At 37.5% G+C, this 25,105-nt stretch overlaps 1 protein-coding gene across 5 annotated transcripts in view; it reads right to left on the bottom strand.

Moving 5' to 3' along the window:
* The window catches only part of PDS5A (PDS5 cohesin associated factor A), a 79,067-nt gene that overhangs the window by 42,182 nt on the left and 11,780 nt on the right, over positions 1 to 25,105 (bottom strand). For 4 of the 5 annotated variants that reach the window (XM_083836222.1, XM_083836225.1, XM_083836224.1 and 1 more), the window contains exons 3-6: positions 5,532 to 5,735; positions 5,103 to 5,189; positions 4,237 to 4,334; positions 3,599 to 3,725 (exon numbers count right to left, since the gene is read on the bottom strand). In XM_083836222.1, coding sequence (XP_083692348.1) covers positions 3,599 to 3,725; positions 4,237 to 4,334; positions 5,103 to 5,189; positions 5,532 to 5,735 — 516 coding nt within the window. Of the gene's footprint in view, positions 1 to 3,598; positions 3,726 to 4,236; positions 4,335 to 5,102; positions 5,190 to 5,531; positions 5,736 to 6,414; positions 9,173 to 25,105 lie in introns of those variants that run through there. The other variant, XM_083836226.1, reaches the window with a different exon arrangement.

Below are 25,105 nucleotides of genomic sequence, written 5' to 3'. Positions count from 1 at the left end.
AGTAGTTTTTTTACATACTTAAAGGAAATCTAAACCAGAAACATCACTTCCTGCACATTCTTCTAGGACTTTACCACTCCAGTTGTTACCTTTAGTACTGTACTAGTATCTAAAATCTGTTCTTACTTGTAATGATATTAAAAATTCTGAAGAAACATTGCCACACCTCCACACTTTAATAATTACCATGCACTACATTTGTCACGCTGAAGAAAGATGAATTACCTAGTTGAACTTACTTTCTAAACTCCCCCAAATGTACACCCTGTGACAGAGTTCACCCTTGTCTAGACGGTAAAATTTTGCATTGAGTTCTGTGGACTGTGCTGCATGCTCTAAGATCACCCACGGAGAGCACCTAAACTTGGGCAGAGCTATCTGCAACCTTTTTAAGTAAACATTTGATTGCAACATAACAAATCTGAACATTGTTTTTCAGTAATCTCAAGCAAGATAAGAAATGTAAAAGCACATATGGAAACTGTGACTGCCCAAAAAATCAGCACAAAATACAATATGCAATATATCATCTCATCTAGGGATTAATACAGCTTGGAGAGGAGAGGGGCAAAGGAGGGAGGGAGAGAGAGAGGGAAGGAGAGCAGGAGGGAGGGAGAAGGGTAGATTCACTGATTGCCCTGAAAATTACAGACTACTGCAGACAAAATACAGATAAAGTCTAAGGATGACCAATTCTTGGAAGATGGTATTTGGCAAGCCTACACTGAGAATGATTCCTCCTTGTTCTTTTAGCTGACAGGATAACAAAAATAATAACAAAAAAACCCAGCTCTCCTCCACTGGCAGCAAAGAGAAAAAAAAATGGCCACAGGCTCAAACAAATACCTCTTTAGTCACAGTGGCACTAAATTGATGACATATTATATAAACCAGACAAATATGTATAAAACTGTTCTCAAATTCTGACTATTATACAGCCTAAAACAAAACAGTTTCTCTCCAAACCAGACAGACCATCATAAAAATCACGTTGGTAGGTATGTTTGTATTAAACTAAAGGACTGCCAACTTCATACATAAAATATATTTTATTTGGATCTTCAATATAGTCTCAAAGATTTATTTTTGAACATTTTTGGACACCTCCCACCCCAATAGGTTCACCAGAGCTAAAAAAGTCTAAATGAGCAAGTATATATTGACAAAATAAACAAATATTAGTACACAATACAAATAACCATTCTGTTAGGCATAGAATAAAACCTTGAAGCTCTGGATTGGCCAGGATGCAGAGAAAACCACTGATTTGAAGTACATAAAATATATATTTTTAAAGCAATAACCTTAACAAGAGCAGCATGATCACTAAATAGACTGAAAGCTCTAGTTTTAAAGTTCAGAAAAAGACCTACAGCTTGATGCCATGGATCTTCCGAGCAAGGCGTGACATACCATACCGCTATTGAAATTCTGCATTTACTAGAGGGGAGAGCCACGTTAGTGCACACAGAGAAGAACAATGCATATTAAAACCACTTTACTGATGTTGGAAATATAAATGAGTATCATTTAGATACTGAGGTGGACTGTACTTCATGTTTAGGTATTGTTATATCTATCTTTTTTTATTGCAGTATTGTCTTACACAATGCAGGAGAAATTATTAAAAAAATGGAACAGACCTCACCCAAAGTACATATTTCAACTTTGTTATAAGGATGAATTTCCATCGACTGCAATAGTCCAGCCACACTGATATCTTTATTATGTCACAGTAGAGAATGACAACTCTTCAATTTCTTTGCATGGACGTAAAAATATTGTTATTATATGTTCCTTACCAAAAAATAAACTATGCTTTTCACGGTATGGTGATTCTGATTTACATTAACTAAGGACAAACAATTAATAGAACCACACAATTTCCTAGGAGATCTGTGCATGAAAGGAGAACTTAATTACTGCGGTCAAACTCTGCTAGGCAGAGAAAACAACAAAACTTCCTGATTTTTATTTATTGATTTTTTTTTAAAGTACCACATAAAGCAGTAATTTAAATTCTGTTGTTACAGAAAACAAAAAAGTTAAAACAGATCAAAATATTGAGCAAAGGGTGATACTGAACTCTGACTACAGCATATTACTTGTTCAGTCATGATAGCCAAGAACCAGTGAGGACTGGAGACCAGTGATATAAAAGATATTAAATACAGAGTACGCCCCAATATTTACTTAAATTTTACCTTCCTCTTAAAAGGCGTGAGAATTTTCTTCATTAAGCAAAATTATACTATTAAACTAACAATATTACTGATTAAGGATTGTGTTCATTTTTGCTTTGCCTACACCAAGAAGTCACAACACACTGTTCAACTGAACAAAGTTTACCAGGTCTTTGCATCCTCAGAGCAAGTCCACCATTGTTAACAGCATCACCCAGCACCTGCCATACACACCTACACTCCACTATTTCCACTCTTGATCTCTACTGCCTATAATTGATTAGAAACAACTTTGTCTATTTTCAAGAAGACTCTTCTTCTATAGTTATGAACAAGAGGCCTCTCTTTCCATTAACAGTTCTAATAAGACATCATCTCATTACTGTCAATAAAAATGAATTGACAAAATGACACTGCCAGCTCATGGTCACGACAGACTGAATGCAAACTGCCCTCAGACAACGGCTATTTTTATATATCAGCTGTTGGGGTTGCACAGGTTAATGACAATCACCACTGCTTAGTCACTCTTGTGCTATGAGTTTCATGAATACATGAATTCTGTCTCCTTTTTTTATGTAACTGAAGAATAAATCTCTGCTTGTATGCACTAATTTAACTTTAATTATGTAGTCATGGACGGAATTGTCTTAATTGTGTCATTATTTTAAATTAATAAATGAACAAGCAAAAACACATACTCAGCAATGACAGTACAGTTCATTTACTGTAGCTCATAATTGAAACTTACTGTTCTCCATACAGTATTTAGCACGAAGCAGGAGCAAGTGACAACAGTCACTTATAGTTTAGTTAGAGGGATGCTGAACTCTACAAAATGTAGAAAGATTATGGAACTTAAAAGTATATGGAACACTAAAAGCAGCCAACCAAACTACAACACTGCTACATAGCTTCAGGTAAGAATAGGACTTATTAAGACAAAAGTTGAAGGAGAAGAGGACAGGGAAAAAAATAACAGGGAGGTAGAAGGGAGTTTGACTGACAAGCTGAGGCAAGCAGCAAGTCTCCGCAAAAGTCTTTGGGAAATAATTTTGGTTTTGTTTTGTTTATTTGGTTTTGTTTTTAATGAACAAAATACTCCACAGCTTTTCAATTTAAAAAACGCTTTCTTATTAGAATATTAAATTTGCTTGAAGACACTTTGTTTCTGTTTAAGTACATAGTTCTTGACATTGCAAGTAGAAAAAAATCTCTTGATATTGTGTAATCCAGACACAGCTAAAGAACAGCACCAAATAAATCCCAAAGACAATTTTCAATCCACTGTTACAAGGCTGGAAAAATTGCAGCAGCGATCAGTTCCCTGAAGTGTATGGAGAAATAAGCAAGCTAAAAGCTATTAAAATTATTGTTATAATGGTATATTACTATCATAATTTTACTTTGCAGACCTTGTGTGCAGGAATGAGGTTAATCAAAATGGAGTCCAGCAGCTCCTGAGTTACTCCATCGCCTTCCATGATGATAGAACTCATCAAATCCAGCATATGCATTTGTACCTTCTGGTTGTGGCTATTACTAAGAAGATAAAAGACTATTATCAGCACTGCGTTTTCAGACACTGACAACTACTAACAGTGTTTTTAAGAAACGATGGATTAATATCTAATAATCTTAAGCTTGCACTCACTTGTATTTTCCAGATCAAAAAACTCAAAACTATTTTGTCTTTCCTCTTTTCTTGAAGGTTTCAAAAATCTACAACACCCTAGCATAGCTTTAAGAAGGGAAACAAAACAAACAAGCAGCAAACATCCAACCACAGAAATAAAAACGTACATAAGTCGGAATGAAGTATACCACTGTAACATACATATTTTTAGCAGTTAGTAATGTCTGCTTTCAGGAACACACCTCTCTATACTGTCAATAATTTGTACTCAGTTGCTTTCCCTTTATCTCCTTGCTTGGAGGAACGAGGACTTGTTCTATTCAGATCTATTCACTTGCAGGCTATGTAAGGATTCAGTCTATGCCCGAAACTGATGATATTTTGACAGTTTAATATAATTGAAGTGATTCAACTTACTTGATAACTGAAAAAAGAGTCCTAAAAAGCTGAATAAAAATTTCATTGCAATCTTCCAACTCAAAGCAGATGTTGTAAGATTTAACCCAAGCTAAATTCTAAAACAAAAATAGGATATTCAGGGTATTACAACTTTGCAAATCACATAAATACAATTATGTTAGTTTTTTTTTTTCTATTCAGAGAAGAATATCATATTATAAATTGTAAACCCTTCACATATATGTAGAGCTTAACACACAGGGGCTTTCCAATATACATCCAGAAGAAAACTAAATAATCTCGTGTCTTAGGTATAAAAGCAGAGTGACAGAAAATGTTAATATAACAAGGCCATATCTCTAGACTTTTTTTTGGATTCATGTTATGAAACAATGCTGTTTTAAAAAATTAGAAAGTATCTTGTTTGTGAACATTTTACTAAAAGCAAGCTGATAAAACCCCCATGCTTCTTGTTAAGAGTAGGTTTTTCTGATGTTTTTAAACCAAAATCTCACTGTCCTTCTCCCATCATCAATATAAGGATGTCTGCATTTTAATCAGCATTTGAATTTCTCCCTTGACAATAATACCTTAAAGGTGCACAGTATGAGAAACTGAAGGTCTAAAATTGTAAGACAAAGGCTAAACATTAATAAATACCAATCATTTTAACACATCCTCAACTATAGGCTGCATGATCTTATTAAATGCAAAAGAAATTGTAACTGCTAAAGGAAGCAATTCATTGAACATTAAATTGTCTGGTATAATTGACAGCATACACATCTGTAAAGCTGACATATCTGGACAACGGCTGATTACATTCGTAGGCTCACAGAGCAAATAGCATCTACTGAAAGTTACAGTTAATATAATGATGTTACCTCTAACAAGTAAAAGTATCTGTTAAACTGGGGGCTCTTTGTGTCCTCCAAGCCTTTTAATTGTCTTGTAATAAACAAGAATATGTCCTGTCAAAAAACAAGGAAGTGTTTACAAGCTTGATTCTGCACAGAATAAAAATACAACCCTTTACTACTGACATCTACCCACTTTTACAAGCTTGTGATATTAAAAACATTAAATTGCCAGTTTTAGGCAACGACAGAAATCTATCACCAACACAGATACTGTTTATTTAATAGTTCTTTACACATTTCTGGCCCTGAGAGTACTCCACTGACTCAAAGGACTAAAGCAACATCTCTGATAAACTCAGTATTAATTAAATGTGAGTAAACAATATTTATTTATTTTTAATACAACAAGAGAACAAGGAAGGAATAAATCCTTTATTTCATAAAGTATTTTACCTTAAGTTTGTCATGGGAAGTATATGGAGCTTCAGGAGCATAGATACGAAAGATATCAGCCAAGCAACATGCTACAAGGAGGCGCACGTCTTTATTGGGATTCCTGAGGAAGAATTCAGATGCAAGGTGCAAGGCTAATGGGAGATACTGCTGTTTCTCATCTTCTGAGTCCTGGTCCATATCCATGAAGGTTTTTACCACCATCTGGAAAATACAGCAAAAAACTCATTCAAGTGCTTTTGGCGTTTTATTCCAAATACTAAATGATACTTTCTAACAGATGAAACACTATTGATACATTTTAGACTACCTAGTTACAGTAATACAATTTTTTTTTGTTTGGACAAGCATCAGAAAGAGAGAAACATTGATCTGATACTTAAAGGCTTATTGAACATGAACGTGATATTTTCAATTAAGGCGCTGAAAAATGCTTTGCAGCTGTGCTCATTCTGCCAATCCTAACCTGAGGTGCAGCACAGGAACTGCTTGCTACACACTGATGAGGTTGGAGACAGCAGCACCTCTGCACCACAGCAGTCCTAAACCACTTCAGCATGAGGACTTGTCTAGTGCAGGCAGTATGAGGAACTGCAAGCCATCACAGCCAGCTGGCCTGAAATACAGGCCACAGTACAGAGCAGCTGCTTCATCAGCCATACCAAGACTTAAGAGGATCCTACAAGCAAGCAGTCTTATACTGGCTATGAGCTCATACACACAACCCTTTCATCTTTATTAAATGAACTGGGTACCAGACAAGAATCTCATCCCTCATGTAACACACTTCTAGCACTGTGGATCTACTCTTTCTGCATACTCAAAACTACATCCATATCCCTACCTATATAATGCAACAATCAACTGTACCTTGTTTCCTTACCTCTAGCACAGCTAAGAACTACTAGTTCCTGGAAAATGTCACCAGAATTGTTTATTTAAAATATGTTTCATTTCACTGGGGTCGTACAATCTCAACATAATCTGTTGGCAAAACTGAAAGTGAGAATTAGTTTGAAGAAATAAAGAGCTGTAGGCTTAACTTTTGGAATAGGGGTCATTAAATGCCAAAGGATGGCGTCTAGGATACCAGAGTAGAACTGGAAGACGTGCCACAGGTTCTTAGCATGACCTCAGTCACATTGGTCTCTGCGTCCCATGTCCCCCTGTACAAGTATCCCTATAGATAAAATGGTGAAGGAGAGCCATATTGCATCCTGATAGGGTTTTGTATACCCTTTACACACACAGCACACAAACTAAAGAGAAATAAAGAGCACACATACTATAGGAGAAAAAACAGAGTAAGTCAACAGGTCAACTTTTGCCGCTAGAATACAAACAGTAACACACAAGAGGAGATAGACTATTAGAAAACCAGTAAACACCTCTTTCGTTACTGCAATCATTTTATTTCTATGTCACTTAAATGATAATAAGATTGTTCCTCCTTTATCAAACGTGACACATGAAAATGTTGTCTTTCAGCTTTATTCCCTCCCTGAGTTTTGGAAATAAGTTTTAAACACAGTAGATCTTACTAAAATGTTCGACTGCAATATTTCCTGCATTGTTACTTAATTACTTAAAACTCTCCGATTTCTATAAATGTGTAAGTTCATTCCCTCATGAAGCAACATATAGCAACACCAAAAATCAAGGGGGGTGACAAACAAAAACCCACCAGAATGAAGAAGAACTCAAAAGCCACTGCCCACAAAATTCCAAATTCTACCTGCATTGGCCTGTTTCCCTCAAAACATCCTTAAGCTATACTTGGAAGCATTACTTGAAAGGATAAAAACAGAACTACAAAACTATTTCACCTCCTTCTACTGACAGCACAGGTGTCCCTGTTCCAGTGTCACACGCTGCCTGTCTTTTCTAGTTATTAAAAAAAAAAAAAAGAAAAAAGGATAACAGACTTCAAAATCTACCAGATTTGTTCAATAAGGAAGGTAAAAACCACCTCTTTGTCTGCTGGTGGCAGGACAAGAAATAATGGCCTTGACTTGCAGCATGGGAAGAGCCTGAATTGCACACAGGAGAACTGCAACCGTAGCTATTGTTAAGCATTGATTCAGATAACCGTATTACTGAAGGCTTTAAGAACAGGGTAAAAAGGACTAAAAGATCTGTGGATTTGGAGGCTGGTAATAAACTGTATCTGTACCGTGTAAACTTGTCGCACTAGGATTCCTTCCAGTCGATAAATTTACGGATAACCTATATAAAGAATCTTTTGATCTCTCCCGTAAGCCCCATCTCCTCTCTCCAGGTAGGTATCATAAGCTTCACAAGCAGAACACCCTTGTAGATTCAGAGCCCTCTGAGGTTCTCATATTCATATAACAACATGCCAAAGTCTTGCCTAAATACCTCCTCTGATATGTCAAAAAAAGACAACGTAAGACAGCAAGGTGCTGTTAAACTCAAACAACTTTCTCATTTGGTACCAAGGATATTCTGGGATTAAAATAATCAAACTCATCTTCAGCACTGCGTTACCTGTTGGAAAACACAACAGCCTCATGGATTAATTACCCCATGGTTCTCTTGTATTCAGAAGGAACTGCCAGCAAATAGCCATAAACCTCATTCAAGTTTCCTGCAAAGCACTCCTTAATATTTCTTTTCTATTACAAAACAACGCTCAGGCAGTAATTGAGCCATGGGCAAGCTGCAGCTGTTATTTAATGTACTGATCTATGTTTTCTCCATTGTTTCTTTTTAGTCCCATACCTGCTTGTATTTGCGTGTTGTCTTTTGTTTTATTATAAAGTCTTTGGTGCGTAACGTTCTGCTGATAGCAGGCACAAAACCCAAATAGAATAATGTCTTGGTCTTTATGTAAGATCCTAGTTACCAAAGCAATACAAATAAAGAATAATATGTACGGGGTATATAAAATAAATAGTATAAAACAAATAATTGAAGTAATATATGACCTCATTAAAAAGGGCTATACAACAGTTAAAAGCAAATTCTTGCTAATATCAGGCATATAAGATTCTGGGAAAAGGTAATTAATATTTTTGAAGACTTGCATTTAAGTACACCCTATATATTTGTTGGATTCTGTCATCATAGTTCAACAAAGTAATTCAGTACGTTTCTTGAATGTATGCAATTAACTGTATCTATAATCCTACATCCTAGGAGAGTACTCTCTATAGCCACGCAACTGCTGGCATTGATTAAGGTACTACACAACAGAATGGCTTCCAAACCCCTGCTAATCTACCTACGGCATTAGCTGTTGAAATAGAAGGGAAAACAAAACAAAACAAACAAAAAAAAAAACAGTCCATACATTAAGTACAATACACGCTTGGCTCTTCACACTTGCTAGAAAGCCAAGAACGCACTCAAACCTTCACTAGTTACAAGGCTGGTACTCTTGTCCTCCAGCACAACTGAAAAGTTAATCAAGCAATAATCAAGAGGGCAACTTAAGTCTTCGGAAATATAAAATATGGCACATTTGATTAAATCACTTATTTGTAATAGAACTACGCACAGCATCCTGGAGCACAAAACACTTGCCTTTCTGTAGCCATCTGCTGTCTTGTTTTCTCTGGAGCTAAGACAGGAACTACCTTCCCTTCCTTCCCCAGGCTTACACCACTTTAATGCAAAGTCCTGCTCTGTGACTATGGGTCATGAATACTTCCATGACAGTGAGAAACAACATGACAACATATGGTAAGTTCCTTTCTGTGTTAAGGTCTGACCAAAAAATAATAATAATTTATTTATATATATATATATATCCAAAGGACTAAAAATTCCAAATAATTTAAAATCTTTATTATTTTTTTTAAACAAACTAGAAACCACTCACGTAAATAGTGATATACATAAATGCAAGAATGAAGGAATATGACAAAGCAAGTGCAAAAAATTTGAGCCTGTGATTAATATTTCATTGGACCACAGAGAAGAAGTACAACTGCAGACAGGAAAGATATGAATTGCTACTGCCAGACAGATTTTAGTACATTTATTTTTTTTCCAAGAATATACATGATCAGTTACAGAAATTCTTCTTTACTGAAGTTGTTCATATTGTAGGTTCTCTACGAAAGCATCCTAAGTGCCCTTGCTCTAATTGAAAAAAAAAGCCCAAAGCAAACAAAAACGCTCTCCAATTTCTCTTTGTATGAAGGTTTACTTTTCAAGCCTAAAATGAGTTTCAATTTTCAGAATATTTGATTTAACTATTACACAAATACTTCCCTAGCAGAATGAAGTAGTTATTTCAGAGTTAAGTGTTCATTATTATCACACTAAGCCAGTTTTTATTCCAGGGAAAAAAAAAGTGATTAAACCACAACAGGAACTCACTACTTTTTCAAATCGCAGTAGTTGCCTAACTGAAGTCTTGCCATGCAGTAGAAGCAACCCTAGCTAGAGCAGCAATATTCATTTATATAGAAACCTAACAAACTTAATAGCTTGCACCACAGACGACTGGCCTCTGTGCAGAAAGCAGGAGACAAAACAGTATTATCTGAACATATTAATGTAATATCATCCATTCTTTTCTGAACAATTAAGCACCCAATTTCCATACTAACTGCTAGCAAAGGTAAACAAAATACAGCTATTCACATTTAAGATTAAATTCATTCTGTGCTGCTCTTAATTTAGTATGTCTCCATTAAGTAAGTTATCACACACCGGCACTTCAGTTACCTTGTAAAAATAAGTGTTAAAGCTATTCTAGAAACTTTCATTATTGCTATTTTTACCATGGTACCTTGAAATTCTCATTATCAGCCTGAGATTTCACCCTCCCAGGCTCTGCAAACATGGAAGTGAAACGCTCTGGTTGTAACACGTGAGACAGCACAGAAATGCAAACAGCTTCATTCCGCTAGCCAGAAGGTTAAATTAACACCAGTAAGTCACTCTTTACACGTTATGAACACATCGAAAATTGAAGAATTTCAAGCTTTCAGGGTGGTACTTATCCGATTACATAAAAGCACGTGCTGTGCAAGCCAGTCACTCTGGGCTACCCTTTACGCTGGCCGCAGAGAAATGAACAGATATCGCCTGAACTCAAGCATGGGTGTCTGATGACATCTACAGACCTCAGCTCTACTTCCCCTGAAAGTGCCTAATTCTCTCCAGCTATGAATGGAGTGCAGTGTGCCTAGATGATTAAAGTAAGGTGAGATGAACTCTACCTGAAGCTTCTTCTGAGGCTGTCAGCCTTTCACAGTTGTATCGATTCTCTACAACCAGCGGTTGCCAAATCTTCTTCACTATCTGCCTATACCTGATGCAGTTTACATGCGTCCTTTTGTCAAAATCAGCATGGTAGCTTGCCCTTAAGCATCCCAGCTGCTCTTGTGCAAGACCTGTGCCTCAGACAGGAACACCAAGTTTTGCTGTTCAGTCCCTGGTTGATGTTTGTTTACCACACAAATTGAGGTGCATGGCTTACTGGATCGGAAAGCTCAGCTACCACTGGAATATACTGATCATTCCAATCACATAGGGAAGAGAGGTGCATAAACACAGAGAAAAGACAGGGCAGTCAGTGCAGATTTAAAAAAAAATGACCTACAATGGTGCTTGCATAGAAGAAGCAGGCAGACCTAGGAAAGCTTTGCTGCAGTTGGCAGGGTAAACAGAACTCCAAGCTCAACACAGCATTGGGAAGATGCACGCAGGTTGCATTTGTTCTACTGTTCTTACAACAGCTCGTTTGTAGCATTGCAAAGATGTAACATTTAACTACTCTTGGAGCTAAAAAAGGCTGGAGAAAGATGGACAGTGTTTTAAAATTTCACCATGCAATCACCAAAAGAAGAAATTTAACAATTAAGAGATTTTGACAGGACTTACTGTTACAGGAATAATATTAGATGTGCACTGCAGTACTAACATTAAACACAGATATTTAGAAGTAAAACTTGTCAAATTGGTGTGAGCTTAGCTCCCTCTTGAAGAGCATAACTGGCTCAGGGAAACAAACCGAGAAAGTTTCTGGAATCAAAGTCCACCAGAAAGCTGAAATTTTCCATTCTGTCAGTGTCTTTCTCTCCTTACATGGTTTTAGCAATGTTATGGATGGCCTTTGCCATTAGCTATTAACAGTCAGTGATGTTCTTTGACTAAGACCAATAGTAAAATCCAGAGGTGTGTATCTATGAAAAGTACTTCTCAAAAGATACAGAATTAGTGGTGCAGATTTGGGATGAGAAGTCTTGGTCTACCTCAGATACAGTTTTATATATCAGTTGGAACCACTGGGCAAATATGGAAGCATGGAAATTACTGTATGGATAGATACAAAACGTAAAGATCTCTAAACAAAGGGATTATGCAAATCAGGAGGAGCAGATGATTTTGGTTTCAAGATTTATAAATAACCCACAACGAAATCACATGCTTAGTAACAGTTTGTTTGCTTTTCTTTGAAATAAATCAAATGAGAAAGGTACCACACAGGCAAAAAATAGCAAATGTTTACCTAATAATCAAGAAAGGTGATTCAGCAACAAATCCAACAGGCTGACATCAACAGAATTTCAGGATACAGACCTAACTTGGAAAGGCTCAATAAACACAGAGGTTAAGAAAAACGCCGTAAACACATGAAAAGGGAGTTACAAGGTTACTTTGCTAACCTAATAACCAACTCTCTAGACAAGGCAGACCATGATGGGCAATTAGTCTGAGTGTCAAGAAGAGCATCACATTGAACCACATGGAAATTGAGTTGGAGGAGATGGAGTTTAGTCCAACAGTGTAATTTCTCCTTAGCCATTTTCAAAAGCGTTAACTTGAAAGGTCATACTGGACCTGAATGAACTTATTAGCAGAGAATGGCATTATAATTGACCCTATTTGCTATTTTCATAAACAACTGTGGCATAAGAAGTAGGAACGGAGCATAATGACAACCGACAGCTAGGGACTGGCAGTAGAGGACAGGATATTACATAAGAAGAACAGAATAACACAAATTAATCTACTAATAGTAAATAGTCATGTGTCTAGTGCTTAAAAGCAACAATTTTTTCCTATGAAGAGCTTATCAGCTGGCAACAACAGAAGAGAAAGATGAGCATTTATTATGCAACTGTAAAGAGATTATGAGCCAACACCAGGCTATGTGCATGCAAACAATGAACATGCAATTGCAGGATGTGACAGAAGAGGTATTTCCAGGCAAGGAAAGGAAAAAACAGCAATACTACTCATGAAATGCTAAAAATACTAAATGGTGACTTCAAACACTTCACTTAAATCTGATTATCCCCACTGACGAGAACACAATTCAAACTGGGAAAGGAACAGAAGATGGCTACTAAGAAGTTTAAAAAGCCTTTTCTTATATGGGGACACTACAAGACTATGATTTGTTTTGATTTTTTGGGCTGTTTTGGTAAATTAGTCTTAATATGCTTTAAAGACATGAGTGCTATTTTATGCTAAGGGAAAAGACATTTACTTCCCTTTTAAATGGGTGAGTAAATATGGATAGAACTTGGCCAGAAGCATCTCCAGGCTGAAAAAGGGGACAGCTTTTTGATCACAAGGGATCCAAGCTGAAGCACCTTTGTTATGTTTTTACCACATGACAAAGTATTCCTTCTGAGAACCCACATTTACCAGAGTCCTAGCTTGACAGAAGCAGATACACAAATTAATCAAGGCACACATGTGAACCGTAGAAAAAATGAAATGTACAGGAGCCGATGTATTTTGTTAAGTTAGTAATGTGAAGAGTAGCGCTCCCTTCTTGGTACTGTTAGTAACCCTTGAAGAAGACATTTATCTCCAATCTATACTCTCTGACATTGCACTTTCTCTGTGCTTTCTCTGAATAAGTCGGGGAAAAAAAAAGAAATTGCACAAAATACTACCCAAAGCACACTGTAAGCTCTTTAAGACTATTTGCTCCCTTCTTTATATGCTGCTCCCCAAGCTAAGCCAATGACAAGGGTTTCTAGATGTGACCACAGATATGTAGAGACGTAAGCTTATGCAGGAGCAGCAATGGCAGGCTGCCCAGCACTGCCCCTGTGACTGGGCAAACAGCGTGATCACCTCTCCTTCCACCATCTTCACCACCATCTTCACATTAGTACAGCAGGACATTCCGTATTATTTTACTTACATCAAGCAAATCTAATGAGAATATTTTCTGGAAGCCAAGAAACTAATGTGACTTAAGAAAAAGCAAAGCCAACTGGCTACTACTTATAGTAAAAAAATACACTAAGCAGTTCATTAATTATGTGAAGCAATACTTTCGATACTTACTTTTTTAAAGTAAATACATAATGAATATAAACATCAGACACACATAACGTTGTAATCCAAACAGGACAAATTTTGCTACAAATGTGGGGGGAGAGAGAGTACAATTACCTACGTGTTCTATCTCCATAACTAAAAACATAGCAGACTAAGTTCTGCTGTAAATCTAGATGATTCCTCAAGTCACACAAATGCTGAAGATGGGTGGGGTGTTTCCATGTAGGCAAATAAAGTATGAGAAAAATCAGATGCCTTGGTCCATAGTGTCTTTCACAGCAGAACTTAGAACATGGTATTTAAATAGTGGTGGAATGTTTTGCCCCGCAAGATGAACCACTTAACTTTGATCTCTTGATTACAGTAACGTGTACGGACCACTGCAAGAAAAGGTTGTAAAAAAAGTATTCATTCCAAGATTATAACAGCACAAAAGGAAGTAAAATTGTGTCCTTCCTGCCCAGCATTAGATAATCCTAGTACTGTTATCACTGTATGTGATAAATCTTGTACTCTTCGGCCATGAACAAGCCCAAGGGAAAAATCACTCACAATGTGCAAAGAAAATATTCCATACCCTTCCTTATCAAAGTTAGACACAATACAACTTCTTAGAACTATTTCAGGTACTATCATCAACATTTCGCTGCAGTAAGAACTGGAAGATCCAATACCATTTATATGGCATTGTCCCTTCCTCACATCCTCCACTACGATATGTAATAATGATTTTTTTCTTCTCCAAGCCAAATGCTACTTTACAGCCAAGTCTATTTCTTTTGTCTTTAAGCAGAAACCACTATCCTTCACGTAAGAACATCCTGTAAATTCATTTAGAGCGACTGTCGTAACAATGAGATCTTTTTCATCTCTCCTCTGCTTTGAAAGAGACTATTTTAAACTTACAATAAAGAACTCCATCCTAACAGACCATGCTTTTGTTTGTTCTGAAGATATCACAATTGGTCATTTAGGAGAAAGCAGCTTATAATCAGTGTTAATGGCCAGGAATTTAAGAGAACTTCACTTGTAACTGACTGACCGGAGGTAAAAATAAGCTTGGAGCTGGTCTTACTTCAATAACCACTGACTGACTCTGCTGATCTGACCTCCGTCAGGAGCACCCAGCGCAGCTTTTACTGCCACGCTATCTTCACTGCAGTTCTGCACATAGTGATAGGGTACGAAATACCACAGGAAGACGAAGCACAGACCGAATTTCAGGCCTGTTTGCCAAGCAGGAATCGCAGCAGTACACAGTTCACACCCCTCTCCCAGTATTTATGGTTTTGGTTCCACGTGACACGGAGACCCAGTTCGGCTGCTTGCTGCCTCCACCTGCTTCTCCCTTCCCCACTGCTCACCCTGTCCTGCTGCTGGCCATGCAGTGCCACCACATATTTTACGCTGGCCCCAACACGTGTTGAATAATTCCGTGAGGCAATGTAATTTATTGATCTGGCAGAAGACCTCAGAAAAAGTCCTGGATAGTTTTGTGACAGGCATGGTTATATCTCTTGGAAGGATCTGGTATGTCCCAGGGCCAGCAGAAGGGAAGGTCCTAGGTCTTCACCTGACAGTGACACAGACTCTTAGCCTCGACAATGACAAGCACACGAAGCCTGAAACGGTAGCTGTACACACACCCTACTAATCCCCCCAAAACTGGTATTTACCTCCATTCATTAGAAACCAACATAAGCATACGATGTGATCACTGATAATTTTATTTTTTTTGTCTCAGAAACATTCTGTAAATTCCAAAACTTGTATCTGACGCATCAATCCATTTATTCTTTTCAAATTTAACGATCTATGTCCTGGTTTTGTACCATGACCTGAGACAGCAGAACTTCCCCATCATATCTCTAGACCACTACTTTTATTTTGTTTTCCTGGTCCTTGTTATTCTCATCACTTCCTCCAAAGGGTCACTACAACTGCAGTGTCACACACAGCATATTCACACAGTTTTTAAACTAGCACAGACGCCCAATTTATATAAAGAAAGCATAATATCCATGCTGTTTACAATTCTGCTCCTTATACAATGTCTATTCGCCTTTCTGGACAGAAGATGTTCAGTGGAAGATTTTCACTGAGCAGCCTACACTGTTTCAGTAGTCTTACCCAGCTCAGTTCTTTAAAAATCATAAATTCGCCAAACAATTCAGTTTTTTTCTTGCTATTCCTTACCTTACTTTTATTAACTAAGTCTAAAATGTTCATTGAATTCACCTCATTCACTTAAATTGACTGAAATCCTCACAGAAACATGAATTTTGGGACCAACCAAACCAAACTCATCCCACCGTGCTTCCAGTTTCCCAAAGAGCTACAGAAAGGTATCAAGCATGCAGAGTACTAGGTAACCTTAGTTCACTGTACGGTTGGTCATTAACAAAAAATATTTCCTTAAATCTATTTCTTGTTTACAGACAGCTTTTGAAGCATGACAATACTTGGCTATTCAACTCAAGACCTTTTAAAGTAATTCATTTTAAGAAACGTTGAGAAATACTGCTAGTTCATCCTTACCATACTGAAATCCTTCAAGTATTTTATCCTAGTTTTAAAACTCTTTTGCACAATTTGCTATGACAGCAGGAGATCAAATCACAAGTTTTAAATGTGTGTATATTTCTTCTCAAATAATGGGAAGTAAGGGACAATGGATGTATTTATCAGCACGTTATCCTTCATGCTCATGCTGCTCACCACCTCTGAGACATCTATGATTTGAGCGTGGTGCCACAGCATCAGTTTTATTTATTTACTTTGTCAAGCAATTCAGTCCTAAGCAGTATCTAGTCTTTATTAGTGGAAAGATTTGGAATACGATTCTTTCCAGCTTTCCCTGCCAAAGCCTAACAATTGTTTAAGTACTCTAAAGAAGGTTAAGATTTTCATAAATTAAAACACTCGAAGTCTTCTAAGATGTCAGAAACTTTTCTTCCACATAACAAAAGAGTATTTGCACAGGGACTAAAAAAAGACTATTCTTTAAACATTCTAATGATAATTCAAGACATCATCAGTTAGAAGCATTTCATTAAATAGTCCTTTTCCCCTAGGTACACTAGCAAGTGTTATATATGGCTGGGGCAAAACCAAAACGTTCTTAAAAGCATATTCCCCACGGTGAAGGAGTTTCTATTTCCATATGAAGTTTCCCAAGTACTTTGATAATAGCCTCCAGATGTGAAAGAGAGGATTCTTTATAACCAACTCATTGCTGTGTGATAATTCATTTCCTCTTCCAGAGGACAGAAGGTAGTGATGGACAAGAAAAACAAAAGCATTTTGATTTCTACTGTGAATTGACTGCAAGGGTTCATTTCGAAGTGAATATTTAGACTCAATTCTCACAACAAAATCAACTTTTAGACTTTGACACCAAAACAAAACTAGAGAGCTACACTTACAGTACTAGTGATGTTTTTAAGGAATATATCCATGACTATTTCTACACCACAGTGCAGGTGCATTCCATGGTGCATCATATAGTCTTCCCCACCCAGCTATCCAGAAAGAGGATGCATAAAGCACGTCATGCTCTCTCCTGCTTGTGTTCTGACACAACGAATACATAAGGCAAAAAAATATATATATTTTCTAAGAATATACGGTTCTTTTATTTCCACAATCTTTTTAAATATGGTGAATTGAAAATTTACTGTACCTACTGAAGCAGAAAATTATGCAAAATATTTGTACCTTGATCTTCTGCTCAGATTACACAGTCTGCAACAGCAGCAGAAGAAAGAAATTAAAAGTTCTTTCATGGAACTTGTTCAGTGATTGGCAATTACACATAATACCGTCATATTCAGTAGCACACAAAGGTGTGAAGGTGAGCAAGAAAACATTCTTCAGCTGTGACATTCATTTTCTGGTTTCTTTAGCAGGCAGATTGCACTGAGCCTGAATGAACATTAGGAGCTAAATGATGCAGTGCCCTAGCATGAACCTATACCTGGTGATAAAACTGTATTGAAGAATTTTGTCTGTGTGCCTGTTATCTGCTGGAGCCTCAATAAAGGACTCTCATTTTAACAGGGGTTATCTAGAACGCAGATGATGGGTTTCCATTTCCATGTGAAATGGCTGAACAAAAATAAAAATTGCCAAACTGTAAAAAGTCGGTATTTCACAGTCAAAACTTATACTACAAATCAGAAACAGCACCAAACCCAAGCCCATGGCACTTAAAAGCAGAATCTGCTAACCAGAACTCACTGCCTGAAAGGGGCGTTCCTGCAAACGTCAGCCAGCAGCCGGTGGGCATAGCGGCTCTTGCACGTATCAAACCACAGACGCTTCTGCAAAGAATTTCTATTCAGATAAATTATTCCCCAATGAAGTACTATTTTACCAGAAAACTCTGGTACCCCATGAGCATTATAATCTATATTATTAGGAAAAAAAACAATATTTAGGCAGCCATCAAGCTCAAAATGGAGTATTTTACTACTCTAAAATAGACTGAAGGCAAAAATGAAGAAGTTTGCTTACCATGTGGTGGGATCATTTTATTTTTTTGGTAGCCTCATGAAAAAGATAAAGTTTCTGGAAATTCTGAAAGCACTGGAAAAAACAACGTTGCATGAATAGAGAACTGAAACATATCCGCAGTAGTTTCCTAGCTGTACGTCTTATTTAAGTCTTTACGAGGAGTGAGGAAAAAAAGTATGTGTAATTACTGCATGGAAACTGTTGTATTGGTAGAATTTATTAAATCCATTTAAATTATTTTACTCTGAATAACGACAGATATCCCTAGTCATAAAGGCTGATTTCTGATATATATATTGAAAGAATAAAAGATGTTCAAAACTTTTCCTTTCTTAAAATTTTTTAAACCCCCTCCCCTCACCCCCCCTAGAAAAGCACCGCCATTGCTGATGTAATGATATGAAAGTCCATCACATAGTACTCAGAAACAGGACGATGCTAAACACAGAATTCCATTTCTAAGAAATAAGGCTGCAAAATGAATATGACATCCCGATGTGTTTTATTACTATGTAGGTAGCAAAACGTAATGTGAAACGTCTACAATAAATTCAACTTTTATAGAATACTGCCATCATAATTGCCAATATTGAAAGTGTGGAAATATTTCAAATGGAATATAATATTTTGGAGGACTTTACATGACAATATTTAAAATGTTATTACTAATGGTTTTTCTCTTCATTTTATGATGCACTATTTTACACAAGGACCTAGATTTTTCCATTAGGAGTATGGGAATGAGGTGCATTTGCATGTCTAAGGAGAAAATAAATGGAAAAGTTAGGAGACGGAGGGAAAGAGATAGAAAAGACAGAAAAAAGGGAGCCTTGCCCATTCATGTCTCTGTCTCAAATCTATTTTTATTTATTGGATCTTGATGTCAATACCCCATCACCAGGCACAGGACTAAATTTTCACTTAGTTCAGATTGCTAAACATATTAATTATATTTTCAAGCTGAATAGGTATCTTGAGCTGATTAAAAATTGTCCTCCCCAATCCAATTCAGATAATTGGTTCCCAAAACAAAGACTTTTTTTTTCCTAATAAAATAAAAAAATAATAACAATTCAAAAAAAGCAACTTTTACAGAGCTCTACTACACCGTCCTGTATTAGCAATACTGTCTTAGAGGACAGTATGTTACCTCCCAGTGTTGTGGTGTTTTTGTTTATTTTCCGCAGTTATTGTAATTTCAGGCTAATAATTCCTTGTCTGGGAACGCTTCACTAATGTTTTGAGAACTTTAAGTAACTCCTGATTCTTTCCATGAGAGTTCTGCAACCATTCTGCTTATCTGTTCTGTCAATTTTTTTTTGCCTTGTGGCTAGCTAGAATATGCCAGTAATTGCTGTACCTGTCCCTCAACATTCCTCATACGCAATCGCAGTTTTATAGCTGCTGATTTTACCGAGATAAGTAGCAGGCAATACACCAGAAACAGAATATTACTGCAAGGATTCCCTTTGGTAGAAAGCTTTCAAAACATGTCTAACTTCTTCAAGTTACAATTAAGGAGTCCTCTTGTTCTAAAATTTTCTGAGAATTATGTGAAAAACACTGATGTCCCAAAAATCAGTGACCACTACAATTTTCTTTCTTTCCCAAAACCAAACTTCAGATGAAGGTATCATAGTGTGACCGTTCCCATTACAGTACTTTCCCATTTTAACCTCCACATTCATTTCTGCTTCATTTCGAAGCTCTCCACCTAATGTTACCATTTCATTATCTAAGCAAAGATACATTCTGGCAAATACCATACAAGAAAGAACTGGAATCACACAAACTTCTCACATTACAAAGGCTAAAAGGTCATTGCATACGATTTGTGAAATTTTCCTGCCTGAAAAAAAAAATACACCAGAAAAGTTTGGTTGCATAATTAACCATGCTGAATTTAGATTAAAATAACATTTATCTAAGCTATGCTGCTGAAATCAGCAATCTGCAAGTACTAAACACCATTTAATCAGCTAGCAGCAACGGTCTCATAAAGAATGACTGAAATAGGAAATATCAAAAAATTTTGAGAGGGGCACCACACTTAAAAAAGCACTTGAGAAAGAGTAGTTTTGTATTTTCAAAGTGTTCATGTTTCATGTGTACCCAGAAAATCTTTCATCTTATCCAAGACAAAATTTGAGAAAGGTCAACCCTAAAAGTACAAAACAACGTAAGATTTGACCTGTTTCCTGAGGTTATAGCACTATTGATATTTTGCATTTTGTTTCTTTAAAATTACTTTGTCTACTTTGAAGAATGTTAGAAAACAAATATATGTTTCTTAAATTGATTTTAGAGTTTTTAGGAGGCCCATAGTACAAGTTTGCCACTGTTACGTCTTAAAACAGTGCTCAGATTGCAGCAGTGAGTGCTTAACTTGTGCCTTCACTTGAAATAGTGGAAAGATGAAGATCAGACACCTGAAACAATACTAACATGTACCCCGGGCATGAACATAAGTTTGGTACCCATGGGCAGAGGATTTGGTCATTTCACAAACGTCTGCATCTGCAACAAAGAGACAGCAACAGTGACTAAGATAAATCTGAGAAGCTTGCAGAGAAGGCAGCAAGCCTCAGCCTCAAGCATAATTGCCCAGAAAACATAAGAAAGCGCACGCTTTGTCAAGTGTACTGGCTTAAAGTGGCCTGAAGCTACAAGCAAAATTAATGCCTCATTGTTTAAAAATGATCTTTGTTTTGTTTCCCCGACTCAAAAATTGAACAGAGAATAAACTTCATTTGCTCAGCTGCGGTGACCTCAGAATAGCAGCCTGCATGCATGTGCTGGATATCCAAAAAGCAATTAAAACATAGAAGTTATAAAAAACACTGACTGGGAAACTGAAAAGATGAGGGGAAAAGTTATCCGCAAAAAGATGCAACAGTTCTCTCTCACATACAAACTCTACAGGAAAATGATAACTAATTGACCAGGCGATAGTTAAAATCAATCATTTGATCTTTTCTAAGCATACCCAAGACATTTTTAAAGCCCAGAATTTAACTTTTCATAACTAAAAATCTTCTGGCCTGTATAGTAACTGCCTGCAGAGCCTGAATCCCACGTACACTTCTTAGCCTTGCATACAGAGTACTTGAAGTCCCATTCCTTTAGCTACTCTTCAAAAGCTAAGACACAACGAAACTCAGCGCTTTCATTCGTGTTGTAAATATTTTGTCGTTGCTGCAGATTTCTTTTTTGATCACCCTCACGATCATAGCATGCAGGTCAGTAGCATCCTGCAACGGTTTAAGCAAAAACTGTGGGATGCACCTTGCTGTTTGTTTTCCCACCTTCCCGCCCTACAGAGAAAAACACGGCAGTGTATTGTTTTATTCTGCTTTGTTGTTCTTAACTCAAAGTCAGAACATTCTGCAATGCATCTGCATAGCATGACAGGAAGGATTTGGAAGTGCACCTTGGCCTACAGATCGCAGAGTTTTGCAACAGTCTCTAATAGCTGCAGGACTTAATTTAAAAGCCTAAAAATGCTGATGGCTGAGATTTATGATCAGGGAACTAAAGCTATCAACTATAATCTTCAGTGCCTAAAACTCGGGCATTGAGCAGAAGCCTTTTAGCGCCTTCAAGAAAAGGGCTGAGACCTAATGTTCAATGATTAACTTTATGGGAGGAGACAAGAAGTTGTGGCCCAAGTAAGTCACATTGAGGAAAATGTTTCATTATTTCTATTACCTATTCCCCAAATACATCTACATTCGTGATGAGATTAATCACAGAACTCCAGGCCAGATGTTGAGAGCAGACCTAATAACCAAACCAAGGAGAGGACTCAAACTCCCTGCCAAGTAGAGAGGCCAGGAGGTGTTACTCCCCTATAGGACTCTTGGCACTTTCCTCACTAGTGCTAAGTGCAGCCCTGTACTAAGGACAGAAAAGAAACAAGTACTACATGGAAACATCCAGCAAAAGACACGAAAGGATGCAGAAAGCTATGTCCTGCTGCCCACCTGAACCCGCTGCCTTGCTCAGCTTTAACTTGTCTTTTGTCAGAGCTGTGACTGCTCACCCACAAGGTTACGTCGGTAGTGGTGAAGTCGGCTGGTAGCACACAGACCAGGTTGTGGGCCATCTGTACCCGGCTGACACCGAGCCTGCAGCATCTGGTTTGAATTTGCTTAGGAGCTGCTTTTACACGTCCAAAGGAAGACTTCAGAAAAGAGTTGGTTCTTGTGAGTCACGTACTGAGATTTGAAATATTCTCTTTCAGCTCAAGTGCTGTGTATTTCTGTCTAGTTATCACTCATCTTGGGTAAGAGAGCAGGATCTCCTGGTCGGCAATCTCAGAGAAGCCCAGGGAAATCAGAACAACTTTCCCCTTCATTTTCACTAAGACCATTTTACATGCATTCTGGTTCAAATTAAGACAGTGCGAAGTCAGTTTACAGTATTAAAACTGGTATTGAATCTCATCTAGCTTCCCTTTGCAACAGGATTAACATCTAGAACCAACATACCCAAGTTGCTGTGTGTTGGCCAAGCCACTGAACATTTGATCCCTTGGTCACGAATGGTGTCAGTGACTCATAGCTTTTTCATAAACCATCAGACACGGAATTTATTTACAGATTTTGAACCAAGACTCACTCGAGGTCTCCAGAATTTCTTTACAAACAAAACTGACAGAACCCCAGGAATCCCAACAGACTACTAACTGGTGAATATACGCAAGGCAGATCCACGTGCTTATTCCTTATGCATTATCGTGCAGCTTTCTGAATTGAAGATTACAAATAAAGATTTGCTTTAATAATAATATGAAATGAAACAACTAAAAAGAACAAGCCACAAACCCACTCAATAACATGAGATGAAATCAAATTATTTTAAAGTGAGGGTTTGTATAATCAAAATTATCCATACAACTTCATCCGACAGCTCCTGGCAACATTTTCATGCTGCTATTTTCATAGAAGTTTCCATATACAAATTACTTATGGAAAAACAGGTAAAATTGAGTTCTAAGATTGGCTAAAGTTGGGCAGCTACAGAATTTCCATGCATACAATGCTACAGGAGTGCAAGCTCTTTGCAAACAGTGTCTCTTCAAAGAACAAACAAAATTATGCTTGAACACTTTTCAGTAGCTAATTGATTTTTACCTAAACAAGCATACCTGAATAAAACAGTCCACATATTTTTCAGACCCTGAAGACCACAAAAAATACAAGTTGAATGACTAACATTTTAGAAAGTGTTTTCACTTTCTATGAATACTTGTGGAACAGCTGTACAGTACAGTGCAACAGTAAACTCGTGGTCTATCTGTGCTATGAGCCCAGCAGAGTGTTACTAATGCTGGCTTTGGGTTGACACAAAAAAGATTTACTACTTGTACTCTATCAGCTCATGCTTGAGGGAAAAGATACAAGCTATTTACGGTGCTTATCTTCAGGGTAGTACCTTTTTTTTTTTTTTTCAAAGTATGATTATTTACAAGTAAGATTCATTTCTCTGTATGATGTGTAAGTTAGTGCAAGTCTTTGTTTAAAGAACAATCAATTCCAGCAGGCGTTAGGAGGGGGGAAAAAAAGATTGAGAGCTGGCATGAAGACAAATCTGTTTGCAAGCACGGGCCTGTACCGCCTACTCTAGTTCAAGTCACAGTGCAGAACTCAGTAGTTGGGACTGCAGAACAGGAAAAGACCAGTCTAAACATCAAAGATCACATCTTCTGATCACAATAGCAGTACAGAACTGTGAGCCGCTTGGGACGGCCTGAAAAACACTGAAGCCTCAAATTTTTCTTCCATTTGTATAAGTGAGAAAGACTATAATGGGAAAAAACAAGACAAAAAATAAAAAACAAAACCAACCACCCCTAGAGAAAGGAGAAGTGTAAGTACCCCTTGCTAAATATGACCCCGCCGATTCCAAATTCCCATATAAAATCTATTTATTTTAAAAGCAATTATGTATTAGCATGAACGATATGATCTATTACAGCAGCCAAAAAAAATCATTGTGGATTCCACCACATTCACATTAGTTCAAAATTACTGGCACCAGCAGGATTCACATTTGTATATACGCACAGCAGTGATTTAAATTGCTTCTAACCAAATGACATTCTTCTCCATATCATGCTTTCTTTTCCAGACAGGGAAGGGTAGCACATCACTCACTACACTTACATTTGCAGCTCTCTGACACAAGAGACATACTTCATTTTGTCTCAACAAATTGGGAGGGGAGGGGGTTGGTGTACAATTTCTTAGGGGGCAATTTCACAGCAGCGCAAGTCAATCCGAATCTGTCGGTGCTATCCCTCCACTCCACCAGCGCTCATGTGATTGACAAGTGGCATTACTGAAACACCACGTTTTTGGTCAGGTTACTTTTCATATAGATCTGCTTCCTGAACCGGCTCACTACGTGGCTGTAAAAGTGCTGTTGTCGGTACAAGACAAAGGTCTCCCCGCAGGGGAGGGTGGAACTGCTTCAGTCCAATCCTAGGGTGCAGTTTAATGTATCTTTAAGTTGATCTAATAAGGTCTAACCCAACGAACAGGGTTCCAAATTAAGCTGTCACTGGAAGTAACAGTTCTACCAGCTCGCGACTGTCACGCAGATTCTGCCAGCACAAGGAGGGGGCACCAAGTGACAGCCCAAGTCGTGTTGATCCAGATAAAAACTAACCTGGAAAAAAATAAGTACAGTTTTGGATAGGATCAGTTCCATGATCCAGTATCCTGCAGGCTGCAGACACACATGGGCTGGCAGGTTGGAAAAGGATGGCCCACGAG

This window comes from Anser anser, assembly GCF_964211835.1.
Source record: "Anser anser genome assembly, chromosome: 4".
Taxonomy (NCBI): domain Eukaryota; kingdom Metazoa; phylum Chordata; class Aves; order Anseriformes; family Anatidae; genus Anser; species Anser anser.
The sequence above is the reverse complement of the archived record's forward strand: the minus strand, read 5'-3'. Positions and strand labels throughout refer to the sequence as shown.